The 17,623-nt window shown below is 51.4% G+C and overlaps 1 protein-coding gene across 1 annotated transcript in view; it reads right to left on the bottom strand.

Annotated features, from left to right (window-relative positions):
• Positions 1-222: 222 nt before the first annotated feature.
• AGPAT1 (1-acylglycerol-3-phosphate O-acyltransferase 1) overlaps positions 223-17,623 on the bottom strand; it is a 35,379-nt gene continuing 17,978 nt past the window's right edge. The window contains exons 3-7 of the mRNA XM_015407818.1: positions 11,536-11,669; positions 7,225-7,400; positions 5,369-5,464; positions 2,529-2,601; positions 223-1,846 (exon numbers count right to left, since the gene is read on the bottom strand). Coding sequence (XP_015263304.1) covers positions 1,704-1,846; positions 2,529-2,601; positions 5,369-5,464; positions 7,225-7,400; positions 11,536-11,669 — 622 coding nt within the window. The 3' untranslated portion in view covers positions 223-1,703. The remainder of the gene's footprint in view (positions 1,847-2,528; positions 2,602-5,368; positions 5,465-7,224; positions 7,401-11,535; positions 11,670-17,623) is intronic.

Raw genomic sequence — 17,623 nt, 5'->3', positions numbered from 1 at the left:
GACGGAGAGGACCAGAGATATTCTGGAGGGGGGTGGGGTGAAAAAACCACACACACAAAAGATTCCCTAAAGGCAGAAGAGGAGCAGAGGCTCGTCCCCCCCCCCCGAAAAAAACAGGGAATAATTTGGCAATCCCAACCCACCCCTACTGATCTGTGAATAAATACGGTACCACTTTTCCCCTTTCCCAGGCACCTCATCCACCATTTGCCACCCCCCCTCCCCACATGCTGTTATCTCAGATCTCTAATTCTCACACTATTCTGCCTCCTTCAGGCCTGGGGGAACTTCTACATATCCAGCACCACTGTCCCCCCTTCCTCAGCTGTTTTCCCTTCACATCCTCCCAATACTTTTGGCTCCTTGCCCTCCTGAGAGACCCACTTCAGCTCGGCTTCGACCGAAAACAACAGAGACGAAGGCCACCCTCTTCACCTCAGAGATTCCAGTGCATGGCTCCCCCCCCCCGTTAATTTATTGGGGGGGGCTGTATTTTATTCATCCCACACAGACCTCGGGTTAAGAAGGGTTAAGAAGATGGAGAGTTACTTTTTCAACACTGAGAAAGGGAGGGGAGGCACGAATATTGTATTCTCACCCGCCCTGCCCCCCCCACGGTGGGATCTCCCCAAAAAGTGGAACGGCCCCAGACTTACCTCTCAAACAGAATGCAAACAGAGCAAGTCCCTTGATCTCAGCTCCCTCCCCACACACACACACGCACGCACACGCAAAGAGCTCCTTCATGCTCCCCTTCGCCCGTCCAGGTGAAAGTACAGAGCCTAGTGCATTCCCCCTTCGCCCACCCCCACTGTTCTCCTCCAGCGAGGGAAGCAGTCCTGTCCATGATTTTCCTTTTTATTAGAGCCCCCGTTCAGTCCAAGGAGGTCCTCTTCAGGCAAAGCCCCCCCGCCCCCAACCTGCCCTCGCTGGAGATTAGGACAGATCGAATCCGCGGCTTCCTTCTTGTGCAGAGCCAGGAACGGGTCCTCTCGGGGAGAGGGTGGAGTGGACTGAGGCCAACGGAGGCTGTTTCCTCAGATTCCCTTCATGAAAAGCTTGGATGAATCAATCCTGGACCATCGACCCGTTTCACGTCCAGAGGAGCTCACGCTGGCCTCCTCCCCCTCCTCCAACCCCAAAACACTCCTCGGATCCGTCTCTCCCTCTGGCTTCTCCCCATTTGAACTGGGGGGGGGGGTGGCGGCGGGCGGCTCAGTTTGTATAGTGCCTGCGATCCAGTTCATGAGAGTTCCCCCCACCACGTGGGGATTGGAGTGGTTGAGTCCAAGAAGTCCGAGTGGAACGGTTCACAGCAACAAAACAAGGAGTGGCGGGAGGGACTGTACCACGCACCCTGGGGTGCAGGAGGGGGAAAGGGGGTGAGGGAGAAGAATAGGCTAGAATTTCGGTTCAGAACTGAAGGTGGAAACAGGCATGGCCGGGATCGACTCTGCCTAGGTGGCTCCTTGTGGGCGTGGCCAACTTAAGCCCCACCCACTCCCCCCGCAAGACACACCGCTGCCAATCCATCCCCTCCATGCTTGGTGGTAGCACGGCTCTGACACTCCTGGTCCCGTTGCTGGGAATGAGCTCCGCCCTCTTCCGTTCTGGCCCCGCCTCCTTGGCTCCTCACGGGCATAAGCAGCTCCCAGTCCCTACCCTGGAGCTCCCTAGGGCCGGAGAGTTGGGGGAGAAGGGGGTCACTGTGGGGCACCCAGCTCCCCTGAGAGCCCCTCAAAGGCAACAAGCATGGCCTGGCGCACGCGGTCTGTCAGGGCGGGCACATCGTCGGCGCTCAGCCCCCGCGTGGGCATGGGAGGCAAGACCTGGACCGTGCAGCGCCCTGCAGCAGGGGAGGCAGGCAGGGAAGCGGCAGAGGGAGGGAGCAGAGAAGGGAACACAGGGGCGGATGAGGGGAGGGATGACAGGAATTCAATGGGAGTACAGATGGAAACAAGCAGGGCAGGGGAGAGGGGGGGAAAACAGAAATGACATTAGAACAGAAGAAGAGGCATTTGGCTTTATACCCCACCCTTCACTTGGAGTCTCAGAGCAGCTTACAATCTCCTTTCCCTTCCCCGCCCCACAACAGACACCCGGTGAGGTAGGTGGGGCTGAGAGAACTCTTTCCGGAACTGTCTTTGAGAAGACAGCTCTGAGAGGACTGGGACTGACCCAAGGTCATCCAGCAGGTGCAAGTGGAGGAGTGGGGAATCAAACCCGGTTCTCCCAGATTAGAGTCCGCGCTCTTCACCACTACACCAAACTGGCTCTCAATGAGCTTTCCCCGAGTCAGAGCTCACTTCCTGAGATGCGTTAGACATCTGCGGAAGTGAGCTCGGACTGACAGAAAGCTCACACCAGAGTCCATTTTTCTTGGTGCTCCAAGGGGCCACTGGGCTCCTGTCTGATTCTGCTGCCAACGGACTGACGGCAGCTACTCCTCTGGAATCGCCTCCTGGTGGGGGCAGACACCGGTCTATCCGGGTCAGGATTTTAAAACAAGGCCTGCAAGTTGGACTCGCCTGTGGTAAAGCGCCTTTCCTTCTTACTGTAGAAATCCCGGTAGGATGACATCACAATTGGGATAACAGGGACCTGTGGGGGAGGGGAAGAAGAGGAGTTAAAAAAAACAACAACGGAAGAAGAGGATGGTTCCCCCCCCCAAATTCAGATATGGCATCATGGGTCACATTTTAACCCATCCATTCCTTCTCCAAGGAGCCGAGGGCGGCATACACAGTTCTTCCTCCCTCCAAACTCAGGCCAAGTCCTATGAGGAGAGGCTGAAGGAGCTGGTGGAGAGGAGACGACCGAGAGGTGATAGGACAGCCATCTCCAAGTACTGGAAGGGCTGTCATGTAGAGGATGGTGCAGAGTTGTTTTCTGTTGCCCCAGAAGGTCGAACCAGAACCAACGGGTTGAAATGAAATCAGAAATGTTTTTGGCTGAACATTAGGAAGAACTTCCTGACAGTTAGAACGGTTCCTTAGTGGAACAGGCTTCCTCTGGAAGTGGTGGGCTCTCCTTCTTTGGAGGTTTTCAAACAGAGGCTAGATGGCCATCTGACAGCAGTGCGGATTCTGTCAACGTAGGCAGATCATGAGAGGGAGGGCAGGAAGGGTTGCATCAGTGCTCAGTTCTCGTGTCCCTTTCTTATACTCCCAGGGAAATGCTGATTGCCACTTTGCAGTCAGGAAGCAATTTTCTTCCAGGCCAGTTTGGCCGGAGCTCCTGGAGGGGTTTTTTTGCCATCTTCTGGGCATGCAGCAAGGGTCACTGGGGTGTGTGTTTGGGGAAGGTATTTGTGAATTTCCTGCCTTGTGCAGGGGGTTGGACTAGATGACCCTGGAGGTCCCTTCCAACTCTATGATTCCAACAACCTGCAAAGTAGTTCAGACAGAACATGAATGGCCCAAAGCAAGAATCCTGGCTGAGCAGAGATACAAATTCCAGACTTCTCAATCCTTGCTGAGCACTGAAGCCCAGGGGTCCCCCAGCCTTTCTGAGACTGCAGGTACCTTTGGAATTCTGACACAACAGGGTAGGGGCAGCCACAAAATGGCTGCTGCAGGAGGCGGAGCCAGTAACAAAATGGCTGCCCCAGCGTGCCTTCAGTCACACATTGAAGATCCTTGTGCTGTGGTGGCAGCTAGTGTTCCTTCTAAGCTGTATTTCTGAGATCTGGAAAATCAGACTCCCATATACATAGGTTATTGGTCCCATAGTTAATGCCTATTTCCATTTAATATTCATATTCCCCACATTTGTTAAGACATTTTATTTATTTATTTATTTATTTATATTTATTATTAAATTTATACCCCGCCCTCCCCAAAGCGGGCTCAGGGCGGCTAACGGAAGAGGAACGTATGCCAAGGTTAAAACAGTTAAAAACAGAATAAAACATCTTATACGATACAATAAGGTGCGAGTGCTCTGGTTGTCACAAATCCATTAACCACAAGATGGGGTTCTGGAAGGTTAGACCGAGAACAACAGGAGTTCCACACAGCACTGCCATCAGCTCTTCATCCCAGGGCCATCTCATTCCCCCCCAATGATGCCCGCTCCACTAGATAATAGTGGAACGGTGATGGTATAATAGTGGTGTGGTGATGGTATAATGGTGGTGGCGGCTCCTACTCAAAAGCCTGGCGGAATAGCTCCGTCTTGCAGGCCTTGCGGAACTGTGCAAGGTCACGCAGGGCCCGAGTCTCTTCCGGGAGCTCATTCCACCAGATAGGAGCCGCCACCGAAAAGGCCCTGGTTGCAGCCAGTTTAACATCTTTGGGGCCTGGAGTTACCAGGAGGTGCTGCGTCCCCGACCGTAGTGCCCTTGGGGGAACATATGGGGAAAGGCGATCCCTCAGGTATGCCGGACCCTGGCCATGTATGGCTTTACAGGTAAGAACCTTTTTAAATCTGCAGAGCCAATCAAATCTCCAATGACCAACCAGAAGCCTTATTGGGCCGTCCCTGCCCACTTTCCGAAAATGCTTGGTGGCTGCCAGAAAAGGGGTCGGCGGGCCCCACGGTGCCCACGGGCCCCACACTGGGGACCGCTGCTCTGACCACTGAACAAGGCTGTTTCTGTGAGCAAAAGACTGACCGACAGATAAGTAACTTCCGGCTGAGCTTTGGCCCCGGCACAACCTTCGTGTCCCCTTCAAAGAGCACAGAGGAGCATTTCAGATTCTCAACAATCCTGCAGGGGTTGGGGCAGCCGGGTCCGCGACGTGAGTCAGCGGCACTGTCCCCCATTGCGGATATAAAGGAAGCCGACAGAGAGACCGCTGGCCACCGGCCGCCGGGCAGATTTGTGGCAGAGGAGAAACATGACCTGTGGACCTCCTGACTCTCGGCCTCGCCAGTTGGTCCCAAGGCTGCGACAGCCATAGACAGCCTGCCGAAGGGGACTGTCGGATCTGGCAAAGAGCCTAAACTGATGAACCAGGCTGAACAGCCGAGAAAGGGATACACACCACAGGTCTGGGAGGGCACCACACGTTGTGAAGTCTCAGCACAGGCTGAGTTGCTGAGGTGGAGCAGAGGGAAGCAGAAGGCAACAGAGGGCAGGACTCACAATCATGGGTTTAAATTAAGGGCGGGAAGGTCACGGCTGGATCTCAGGGGAAAGGTTTTGACAGTCAGAGTTGTGCGACAACGGAATCAGCTGCCTCGGGAGGTGGGGAGCTCTCCCTCTTTGCCAGTCTTGAAGCAGCGGCTGGACAAACACTGGCCAGGGATGCTCTGGGCTGATCCTGCACTGGGCAGGGGGTTGGACTGGATGGCCCATCTGGCCCCCTCCGACTCTATGATTCTACGGAATGCGGAGAAGCAGGAGGAGCCACGTGCCTCTTACCTGGGCTTGCACGGCCAAGTGGAAGGCGCCCCGCTTGAAGGGCAGCATGGAGCCACTGTGATTCCTGGTGCCTTCTGGGAACACCCAGACCCGAACCTGCAGGGGGGGGGGAGAAGTCATGAGCTGCTGCCCTCAACAACCGAGGTCATGGCCACCGTTCCCAAGTCCCTCCGGAGGTTAGCTTCTTCAGGGGAGATCTCTGCAGTGCCCGGTCAAACTGGAAACCCTTGGATCACCTGCTCCAGATACCCCTAGCCAGGGGTCAGAGTGTCGCGCTCTGGAAGTCTCCCATGTGGCTGGTGTTCGGGGGGAGGACCGGGTGGGAAGGGTACCTCTGCACGTGCTCAGAGGCACCCAGCACCATCCAGGGCTAAAATAGAACGCGGACGTCCTACCCTGTGGAGCCTCAGCACAAAAGCAAGCAGAAATCCTCCTCCCCCCAATGCACCCCCTTCCCTTTTTGATCCCTGGAATATGACTGGGTATCGACTGGGGGGTCACATCCTGGTCTAGCCATGGCTGCCTCCTCTATTAATCCCAAGGGTTTTTTGTGAGTATTTGGCGTGCAAGTGTGTACGCCTGGAAGTCATGGTTGACCTCTTGCGACCACTAGTGGGGCTTGGACATTTCAGAGAGGTGGCTTGCTATTGCCTGCCTCTGCATCCCAGCCCAGGTATTCCTTGGAGGTTTCCCTTCCAAGTAGAAGAGGACTTGTGACTGACCCAAGGTCACACCAGCAGCTGCATGTGGAGGAGTGGGGAATCAAACCCGGTTCTCCCAGATTAGAGACTGGATTTATACCCCGCCCTTCACTACCTGAAAGAGTCTCAGAGGGGTTTACAATCCCCTTTCCCTTCCCCTCCCCACGACAGACACCCTGTGAGGTAGGTGGGGCTGAGAGAGTTCTTTCGAGGACTGCTCGTGAGAGAACAGCTTTGAGATAACTTGTGACTGACACAAGGTCACACCAGCAGCTGCATGTGGAGGAGTGGGGGATCAAACCCGGTTCTCCCAGATTAGAGACTGGATTTATACCCCGCCCTTCACTACCTGAAAGAGTCTCAGAGGGGTTTACAATCCCCTTTCCCTTCCCCTCCCCACGACAAACACCCTGTGAGGTAGGTGGGGCTGAGAAAATTCTTTCGAGGACTGCTCGTGAGGGAACAGCTCTGAGAGGACTTGTGACTGACCCAAGGTCACACCAGCAGCTGCACGTGGAGGAGTGGGGAATCAAACCCGGTTCTCCCAGATTAGAGTCCGCGCTCCTAACCACCACACCAAACGGGCTCTCTTGCCCATATTAACCCCAGTTTTGATGATACTTTGGCAAAGCTGGAGTTAAGCTTCCTTAACTGTAATTTAGCGAAAGAGCCTGTTCCAGCAATGTCTTTCTTCACGCACGAAGTTCAGACGGCAAAGTCATTCTCCTTTTGCAAAGAGATGAGGCATCCTCTCTTAAAAGCATTTTCTCTGCCCTCTAGGTATATTCTGAGGTGGTACGGGCCCATGACAGGACTGCACCATAAATCTGGCATGGACATCAGAGGCAATGAACTTCTGAATCCCAGAGCCAAGAGCCCTGCTGTTGGCCCTCCAGAGGAACTGGTTGGCCACTGTGTGAGCTGGACTGGATGGACCCTCCCTGGTCTGATCCAGCAGGGCTCTTCTTAGGTTCTTAAAGGGAAATTTTAAACTGAGCAACATTCCGCTGGTTCCTCCCTCGCTGGCATTCCATCCGGGCTTGCCCTCTCCACCCCCTGCTCTGAAGACACACCCCCTCGCTTTCTCTCCCCCCCCCCAAGCCTTCCTTCTAGATCTCCCAGGACCTTCTGCTCCCCCCGCCCCACGGGACTCACATCCTCGCGCAACATCGTGTGGGCGGCCTCAGACATGACGCTGATGGCGTCGTCCGTCTTCTTGCGGTTGATGAAAATGATGCCGCCCAGCCAGCACGCCAGGCCCACCGTGCCCATGTACATCAGCTCCTTCTTGGCGATCGGCACGCACCGGTCCGGAAGCACTTCCATCATCCCTGCGGAGGAGAGAGCAAAGGTCATTCGGGGCCATGGGTGAGAGGGCCCTGCCTGCTTCAGGACAGAACCTTTCCAGGGTGGCTCAGCACAAGGTCTTCTCCCTCCCCCTCCCCAGCCGACAAATACCCCATGCTGGCACCCAGGATCCCTGAACAGCCAGCATCCTCTCACCCACCACGACTTGCGTATGCAGCAGCTGCTGCGCTTGACACTAACCCTGTTCCTCCACCCTATGACGTCTGCCTGGTTACCTGGGGTAACTAAAGAAACACCTCCAGGCGACCAAACAAGCACATCTCTGAGAGCTGGGGGAAAGAGCTGGTTCCTGCTGTTCCTACCGACTACTGACATGTGATATTTGTAGGCAGGCAAGCGAGTAAGGCTTGGGGGGGGGGGGAGCTTCAAAAAATGTTCTCACGCGAAAGGGAAGCCTGTGGGTGATCCTCCCCGTTTGGCCCTCTTTCCGGAGGCAAAGCAGCTGGCCATTCTGAGGAGTCAGGCATGGTTCTTGGTTGCCAAGAAAGCGTATTCTAAAAAGCAGGTCACAACTGGGGGGGTGTATGTGCGTATGTGTGTGTAGGGAGCCAACCAGCTCTGCACAAGTGGCCCGTTCAAGCCACTGGTGGGCTCCCTGTTCAGGAAAGTCAGGCCTGCTTTTCAAATTGTCAGAACCCACAGCCAACAACGAAGTACACGCATTCAGGAACGGTAATACTTTTATTGCAGAATGCAGTAACATAAGCACTGTTAAGAATGGCGGCGGCCCCATGGGCCTAATAGGATATAGGGTATTCGTATGCACCCCCCCAGCGCACTGGCCAATTAGGCATCCTCCCGCGCGCGGGATAAAGCTTGGGGACCGTTAGGTAGCTAAAGCTGAGAACCAACACTCTCTCACGGCACCTAGGAAAAACCCAGACAATACATCTCCCTCCTGCACATCTGTATAGATAAGCATTTCGGCGCAAAGCAGGAAAAGCACAGAAAGGAATGCAGTAGCAATTAACCAGACACAGACCAAGCTCCCCAACCCCCATGGCAGCGTAGCTGACACAAATACAGTTCAGATGTCACACGAAACCAGGACTTAATTTAACGCTGGTTAGTCTGAGCACCGGAAGATGGTCCGCTCCATGACTACGGTTTGTGAGGGTACATCAACCCGGGGTCAGGAGAACCCAGGCTGGAAACCGGTCTCTAAGCCACGGCTGGTCTTCGCTAAGGTCAGAGAAGATGCCAGAATGGGGAAGTCTTGGCTTGATCCCCAGGGCCGCTCTCATCACAGACAGTTCTCCACAGTGGGGACAGAGCGAAGGGGGCGATGTCAGCCCCTGTGAAGACCAACCAGGACTTGAACGATCGCCCGTGAGCCAATCCTGGTTTCATAAACCGATCCCAGTTGGCATAAATCACAGTTCTGTGGCACATCCCAAAAAACGATCCTTTGAATAGCCTCAGGGGAACAGCTGAACACACACAGGGTGTGCAGAAAGTCATCCCCCCCCCCCCCCGCCTCTAGTTAAAACAAGCTCGGTTGGTGAGAAATATCTTTCTCTCCCTGAAGCTCTGGAGAGCTGCAGCGGGTTAGGCCGGGCAAAACTGAGCTACGTGGGCCAACGGTTTGAGTACGCACAAGGCAGCTCTGTAAGTCCCTGGGGCACAAACGAGCAGGATGAGAAACCAGAGCTGTTTTCTTTCAAGCTCAGGACCAAGATTCCTTGCAAGTTCTCTGCAACCAGAATGCCTTCTCCCAATGGGACAGAAACACATGGGCTCAGGGCCAGCTCTCTCTCCCCCCCCCCTCCCACAGAGCACAAAGACAAGAGAACATCTTACAGAGCTTCAGCAGATGCACATGGAGGGTTGCTATCTATCAGTGGCTAACAGGCATGGTGACTGAGAGGAACCTCCCCATCCAGAGGCACTAAACCGCTGAACGCCAGTGCCAGGAGGCAACACAGGGGAAGGCCTCAGCCTCTGTTGGCCACCACGTGAGACAGGATGCCGGACTAGATGGACCCTTGGTCTGATCCAGCAGGGCTCTTCTGGATGTTCTTATGTTACTGTTTCCTTGTGGTTTGCTCTTTATGTTTGCTCACCAGCTAAGCGGTCACTCACCATGGATCACATGTGACCCTATTTGGTAAGCCAGTCACCAGAACTGTCCTATTGAGGGGAAAAAATATCTTACCACCAGTGTTCCCTCTAAGCTGAGTTAGTGTGAGCTAGCTCACAATTTTTTAGCCTCCGGCTCACACATTTTTGTCCTAGCTCAAGAAGGATGGCTCCAGTGCAAACTAATTTATGCAGTAACCAAATTGCTCGCTCACAACCTTAATGCCGGTAGCTCACAAAGTAGAATTTTTGCTCACAAGACTCTACAGCTTAGAGGGAACATTGCTTACCACTCTTCTGAGCCCAAATCAGAAGCCGGGGGGAAACAGGAGACTGGCGAGTTTCATCTCACCATTTGGAAGAGCAATACAGACGAAGACCAGCTGACACAATGGCTACACAAACACTACGTGGGCCCACTGGACACAGTCCAGCAAGGCTTTTGCAAGCCACCAAACGCCACTCTGGTGGGTGGGAAAGGGGGGGGGGAACCTGACTGACGGACCGGAAACATTCAGAAGCACCTCAGAGGCCAACAAGATTTTCGGAGTAGGAGCTTTCGAGATTCAGAGTTATCTGAACAAGGACAGCTTTGACTCTTGAACATTTTAACCCCAGACATTTTTGTTGGTCTCTAAGGGGAAACTGGACCCGAACCTGGCTCCGCCCATGTTTCCTCTAATTTTATCCCCTTACTGAGCGGAGCTGTTCACATCTTGAGCCGAACAGAACCGCTGTAACCTTAAAACGGGCGGTGCGAGACCTTGTGCGGCTCCAGACTGCTGCTGAGCGGGGCTTCCTGTGTTCATGAGCGGCAGCTCATGCGCACGGCGATGTGGCTACCCTCGGAAACTGAATTCAAAACCCTTCTGACTGATTGATCAAGCAGCAGATTTTTTAAACAAGAGTTCTTGCAAAAGTCGAGGGGGGGGGAAGGAGCCCCCTTAGAAGAAGAGGCCTTCTCCCTTATGCACAGGAGGGAATGCCACTTGTAAAAGCCATGGTGACACATGCAGGGGAAACAGGTGGCGTGGGGTGGAAGAATCAGGTGCACCATTTCAACCTGGCGGTGGAGGGTCACATTTTGGGATTCTCCCCTCTGCAAAAAGCCTCTTGCAAAGAGAAAACCAGCGCCGGAAGAGGAAGAGAGAAGAAGAGACTGGATTTATACCCCGCCCTTCACTCAGAGTCTCGGAGCGCCTTACAATCTACCTGCCTCCCCCTCCCCACAACAGACACCCTGTGAGGCAGGTGGGGCTGAGAGAGCTCACAGAGAACTGCTCTGAGAGAACTTGTGAGTGACCCAAGGTCACCCAGCTGGCTTCATGTGGAGGAGTGGGGAATCAAACCCGATTCCCCAGATTAAAGTCCGCCACTCTTAATTCCTACACCAAACTGGAAGCAAAAGCGGCAGTGCGTTACCCCCAGGTGTCTCATTTTTATTTGCAATGAGTTTCTCTATGTGAAAAAGCTTGCCACCTGCAGTCAGTACAGTCCATTTCACCACCCAAGTTTCCTGCATGCGTGAATGACGCCCGCAGCAACATACCGGTGCATGGTCTAAAAGCAACAAATGCTTCCCCCTCTTTAAGCACAACTTTTTAATATTCATAAGCAAGTTCAACTGGACTGGCCAATCCATCCAAAAACCACAGAACTGACAGGCAACCTTTGACATCATAATGGGACAACAACATTTAGCCAATGACGATCAGCTGAGAGAGAGCAAGAGTCCAGTGGCACCTTAAAGACTAGCAAAATTTGTGGCAGGGCAGAAGCTTTTGTGAGTCACCGCTTACTTCTTCGGATAACTCACAGCAACTCCTTCAGATACACGAGCAGTGACTCACAAAAGCTCCCACTCTGCCACAAATTTTGGTAGTCTTCCAGGTGCCACTGGACTCTTGCTCTTTTCGACTGCTAACGGCCACCCACCTCGCTCTAACTAAGAAAGACACACACAAGCACGTGGGAAATTTTCTGGTACTCTGGCGAATTCTTCCCCCAGCCAAGTCATACCTAGCAAGTCCAGCGAGCTCTGGTGGTTGGACACCGCCACGTAAGGCTCCTTGATATTGAAGTTCTCTGTCCCCCGCACCTCAATCTTGATCCCGTACAGGTACTTCACGTGCAGCATCATGGATCTGATTACCCTGGGAATGAGGAGGAGGAAAAAGAAATCAGGTGACGCTTGGGAGGTGGAACAGATATTGCACGTTTCTACAGGCCCAACTGTTGGGGCCTCTCAAGTGGTGACCATGATCCCTTGCTGCCATGACTGCCTCCCCCCCCCCAACCCATGACCGTAGAAGAACCTACCTTCTCCCTAAGAGGGGCTCCCCCTACAGGTCATAATTGTTGGTGCACTAATTCTGTCCACCCCTATCTCCCACCACAGATTTCGCATTTGCCATAAAAACACACGTTCCTAAAACCACCACCGCTTCCGGCAGGCCTGTACATTAAAAAGAGGAGGGAAGAAGGAAGCTAAGCAAGATGGAAGTAGCGCCATCTTTTGCCTGCTTTCTTTTTTAAACTAGGGTCCCAGCCAATGTTCCCTCTAAGCTGTAGAATCTTGTGAGCAAAAATTCTACTTTTTGAGCTACTGGCATTAAAGTTGTGAGCGAGTTATTTGGCTACTGCATAAATTAGTTTGCTCCGGAGTCATCCTTCCTGAGCTGGGACAAAAATGTGTGAGCCGGAGGCTAAAAAACTGTGAGCTAGCTCACACTAACTCAGCTTAGAGGGAACAGTGGTCCCAGCCATTCCCTTTCTTACTTTAGTTCATGGACAGCCCCCCCTCCCCCCAACCATGTACAGTTCCACACAGGGTTATTTCCCCTCCACCACTACCAATTTCATTTTTACTGTCTGTAAATGTCCAGGGGCATCTGTACAGAGACAAAGTACAAGGGGCTTTCCCATATACTCATCTTCCTTGCTTGGAAGTTCCTGTTTCTTCAGGGGTCGGGGGAGGGTCCTGTTCTTCACATTTCACTCCCTCTAGTGGTTGATTTGATATCAGACCAGTTTTTGTCTACTGTAAGTAAAGGTAAAGGTTCCCTTGCTCGAAAGCCAGTCAAATCCGACTCTAGGGTTGCGGTGCTCATCTCCGTTTCAAAGCCGAAGAGCCACCGCTGTCTGAAGACGTTTCCGTGGTCATGTAGCCGGCATGACTAAACACCAAGGCGCACGGAACGCTGTTACCTTCCCACTGAAGTGGTACCTATTTATTTACTTGCAATTTCTTGCTTTCAAACTGCTAGGTTGGCAGGAGCTGGAACTAGAGACGGGAGCTCACTCTGTCATGCGGCAACTCGGGTCTCGAACTGCTGAACTACCGACCTTCCACAGCCCGCAGTTCAGCGTCTTAACCACTTGAGCCACCGCAGCTCCTTTGTCTACTGTATCTCCCTGCAAATTTTAAACTGCAGGTTTTTATACTGTGTAGTTTAGACATGCCAGACATGAAATGGTGCAATATCGGACCACTAGAGGGAGCAAAACAAATGCAGAACAGAATTACCCCTGAAGAAACAGGAACTGAAGAAAACGGGGAAGGCATTGTGCAGGGGGTTGGACTAGATGACCCTGTAAGTTCCCCTCCAACTCTATGATTTCATGAGTTCGCTGAAAAGCCCAAGGGTAGACAGATGTGTGAAGATCCACGAGAAACAGGAAACACGATTCTTTTACCCCATGAAAAAAAAATTCCACTTACTACAGAAAAAAAATCAGCTATTTTTAGGGATGACTGGAAAAATCTTTATGAAATACATTGGCTTGGATCTTGTAGTAAATCTCCATTGACAGAAGGCATTCCCCCTCAGGAGAATGAGGATCTCCTTGCTTCCCCCTCCCCCACTGCCACTGAAAATGATCCCCTAAATGTTGTGGGGGAAGGAACTCCTAGAAACAGCACGGGGAAGGGAAGGCCTGCAGCAGGAGAGGGGAATCAGCATACATACAAAAGGGGGAGGGGAAGTCACCCCTGTTGCCATGGGATCTAACCCAATCCTCTTTATGAAGACCAGGTTTTATACCCAGCTACAGCATTAGATGGAGCTGCGGTGGCTCAAGTGGTTAAGACGCTGAACTGCAGGCTGTGGAAGGTCAGTAGTTCAGCAGTTCGAGACCCGGGTGCCGCATGACGGAGTGAGCTCCCATCTCTAGTTCCAGCTCCTGCCGACCTAGCAGTTCGAAAGCAAGAAATTGCAAGTAGATAAATAGGCACCACTTCGGTGGGAAGGTAACAGCGTTCCCGTGCGCCTTGGTGTTTAGTCATGCCGGCCACATGACCACTGAAACGTCTTCAGACAGCGCTGGCTCTTCGGCTTTGAAACGGAGATGAACATCGCAACCCTAGAGTCGGATTCGACTGGCTTTCAAGCAAGGGAACCTTTACCTTTTACAGCATCAGATAACGATAATGCTTACCACACACATTTTCAAATGTGAGTTTTTTCTGGGGGGAAACTTTGAATGGGGAAATGTTCAAAAGGGAGAAAACAGAGCACTGGAGAAAGTTTCCGTTTTGTCCATTTCGGAAAATTTTCCACCCCCACACCTCTTCTTCCAAGACATGTTTATTATTTAAACCTAACCTGTCCACAATTAATGTGTAGAACACATTATAACGAACGGTCGAAGAGTTCAGTGTTGCCTTGCGGTATGAAGCTTAATTCAATGTCCATACGGTGCCGCTAGTCCAATTGCGACGGTGTGAGACTGTTTCCGTCTGAACCCCACGCAACCCCTCTGAAGCGGATCCACGCCTATCAAAGGGCTTAGAGACGCTGCTCAGGACGGCACCGCTAGTTTGCAACAAGGTTCGCTTTTTCTACTTGAACTTTTAATTTCCCCCCTACCTCTCAGATGACGAACCCTAAGACAACTCATGCTGAGGGAAGCACACGGTGCAACAGTCTGAAGCTCCCCTCAGTCAAACACTGGGTATATTCCAGCATTTTCCTCATAGAAAACCCAAGGTTTTTATACTTTTAAGCTTAATAAATATGTGTGTGTGTATTAAGTGCAGTCAGACTTATAGTCACCCTCAGGGCTTTTTTGTTTTGGAAAAAGAGGTGCCGGAACTCTCAAGACGGAAATGCAGTTTTCAATCTGTATACTGAAAAATCATGAACTTTAAAACATTTTGAAAAGAGGTTCCGGAACTCCATTCTGGCACGTTCCCCCCAGAAAAAAAAAGCCCTGGTGACCCTATGAATTAATGGCCTCCAAAACGCCCTGTTGTTAACAGCCTCAGGTCAGGTCTTGCAAACTGAGGGCCTTTGTGGCTTCCTTTACTGATCGCATCCATCTTGTGTTGGCGCTTTTCTCTTTTCCTGCTGCCTCCCACTTTCCCAGTGACTCTCATCGTCTCATAATGTGACCAGATACAGTAGCCTCAACCGAGTCATTTTACTTTCTAGGGAGAACAAATTTAGAGTCCAGTGGCACCTTTAAGACCAACAAAGGTTTATTCAAGGTATGAGCTGACTACCCGGATCTCTCTTCAGACCAACATGGCTGACTACCTGGATCTTTCTAGGAAGACTTCAGTCTTGGTTAGTTCTACAACAAACTTGCATGTCTTTTTGGAACCCACGGTATCTGTAAAACTCTCCTCCAGCACCACATTTCAAAGAAATCTATTTTCTTCCTGAACAAAAGTTTGAGTCCGGTGGCATCTTTAAGGCCAACAAAGTTTCCTTCAAGGGATAAGCTTTCGTGTGCAAGGCACACAGATGTCTGGTATCTGAAGAAGTGGGCTTGCACACGAAAGCTCATACCTTGAATAAAACTTTGTTGGTCTTAAAGGTGCCCCACTGGACTAAAACTTTGTTCTGCCGCTTCAGACCAACACGGTCACCTCACCTGAATCTACGTTCTTCCTGTCAACCATCTTCACTGTCCAACTTTCACACCAATACATAGTTATGAGGAATACTATGTACGGATTATCTTGATTTTGGTCTCCAGCGACACATCCTTATACTTAAGGATTCTTTTCTTGCTCCTTCATGGCTGCCCTTCCCAGTCTCCATCTCCTTCTGATTTCTTGGTCGCAGTCTCCCTTTGGGTGGATGATGGAACCAAAGAATAGAAACTCTTTTAACAATTTAATTTTTTTTCATTGTTAGCCTTTAAGTTGTATAATTACTCAGCAGTCATTGCTGTAATCCTACTCGGGCACTTTCTCCTTCAACCTTCGTCAGCAGTTGTTTCAAGTCTTCACTATTTTCGGCCAGTGACGTGATGTCATCTGCATTATCTCAAACTGTTAACGTTCCTTCCACCAATTTTCACTCCACCTTCATATAAATCTAATCCAGCTTTCTTTATGATATGTTCCGCATATAGATTGAAGAGATAGGGAGATAAAATGCATCCTTGTCTGACACCTTTAACAACTGGAAACCATTCCGTTTCTTCATATTCTGTCTTAATAGTACTATCTTGTCCAGAGTACAGGTTGCGCAACAAAACCATCAGATGTTGTACAACACCCATTTCTTTTAAAACCAACCACAAACCTGTCACGATCTACACAGTCAAAGGCTTTGCTGTAATCTAGGAAACACAAGCTGAGTTTCTTCTGAAATTCTCTTGTATGCTCCAGTGACCAATGTAAATTTGCAGTATGGTCCCTAGTGCCTCTTCCTTTTCTGAATCCAGCTTGAACATCTGGCATCACTGATTCCATATAGGGTAACAGTCTTCCTTGTAAGATTTTGAGCATCACTTTGCTCGCATGAGAAATTAATGCGACGGCCCAATAGTTGCTGAACTATGTTGTCGAAGGCTTTCAGGGCCGGAGTTCATTGGTTGCTGTAGATTTTCCGGGATGTGTGGCCGTGGTCTTGGCATTGTAGAACCTGACGTTTCGCCAGTAGCTGTGACTGGCAACCTCAGAGGTATAAACACAGAAAGATGGAATACTCTCTGTGTCAAGGTGAGAAGAAAATGGTAGGCAGTAAATTTATATCTACTCCAGAAGGTGGGTAGGGCTGAGTCATTGTCTTGTAGGAGTTACCCAGGCTATGGACATGCTAATGGGGAAGCTTTCCTGAGGAGGTCTCCTGATTCCTGAGGAGGTTGTTGAAATTCTAATCTTATCTGTAGTGCTATTGTCTGATGTAAAGCCTTTTGTGTTTTTCAGGACAGTTGCTGCACTCTTTGACATCTCCTTTTTCGGAATTGGAAGGTAGACTGAACATTTGGGGGCCATTGTTTTCCCCGTAATTGTTGGCATATTCTTGTTAAGATTTTGATGGACTCCACTTCTGTGTCTATTGATCTCTACTGATATTCCGTCTACTCCTGGAGATTTGCTTCTCCCGATAAGAAAGTAAGTATTGAATACATTTCAATTTCCCCCCCAAAATTTCTGTTTTTCCCTCTGGAACGTCATAATTTCCAGAACAGCTGGATTCAAGCCCAGCAGAGATGCTCCACATGTGTCAAATCAAATGAAGAAGATCATCTGATGTCCCAGCATTGCATTTAATCTGGACCCACTTCCTAGGACGGCAAAACATACACATGTGAGCTGGCCTACATTCGCCTTGCCAGGTCACACCTTAGGTGCAGGTTTGATGTTCCCTAAGGCTCCCAGGCGGCTACAAGAAATTTTACGGCTTTATTTTGCTATCTGCCCTCCCATCTTCTTGGCAGGTTTGGTCCACCTCCTCCTCTGCCCACCTGAGAAGTTCAAGCGGTTCACAGGAAGCTTCCAAGTCACTTCTGCTGTCGGATGCTTTAAGCATGACCCAAGCCTTTCTCCTCCCCACATTCCCAGGCCAAGGACGGACAGCCAGGCAGCCACCCACTCTCAGCCCTTCAGTGTCTCTGCCACTGCCGCCGAAGCTGCTGATATAAACTCCGCCCTTTTGCCAGAAGTACTGAGCCTGGCAGTCTGGTTAGCAGCATGTCACATTGTGACTCCGTGACCCGGCCTTGCCCAAGCGCGGTAGACAGAGGTCATTTCGGGGGGGAACGCGGGTGAGGTGCAGGGGGCGGGGCACACGACGAAGCCCCGCCCCCTGCTTCCGGGCCGCCCCGCTTCCAGCCCTCATTCAGCCAGGAGGAGGCAGGAGAAGAGGAG

Source organism: Gekko japonicus, unplaced genomic scaffold (genome assembly GCF_001447785.1).
Source record: "Gekko japonicus isolate JY-2015 unplaced genomic scaffold, Gekko_japonicus_V1.1 scaffold3014, whole genome shotgun sequence".
NCBI lineage: Eukaryota > Metazoa > Chordata > Lepidosauria > Squamata > Gekkonidae > Gekko > Gekko japonicus.
This window is presented reverse-complemented; position numbering and strand designations above follow the sequence as displayed.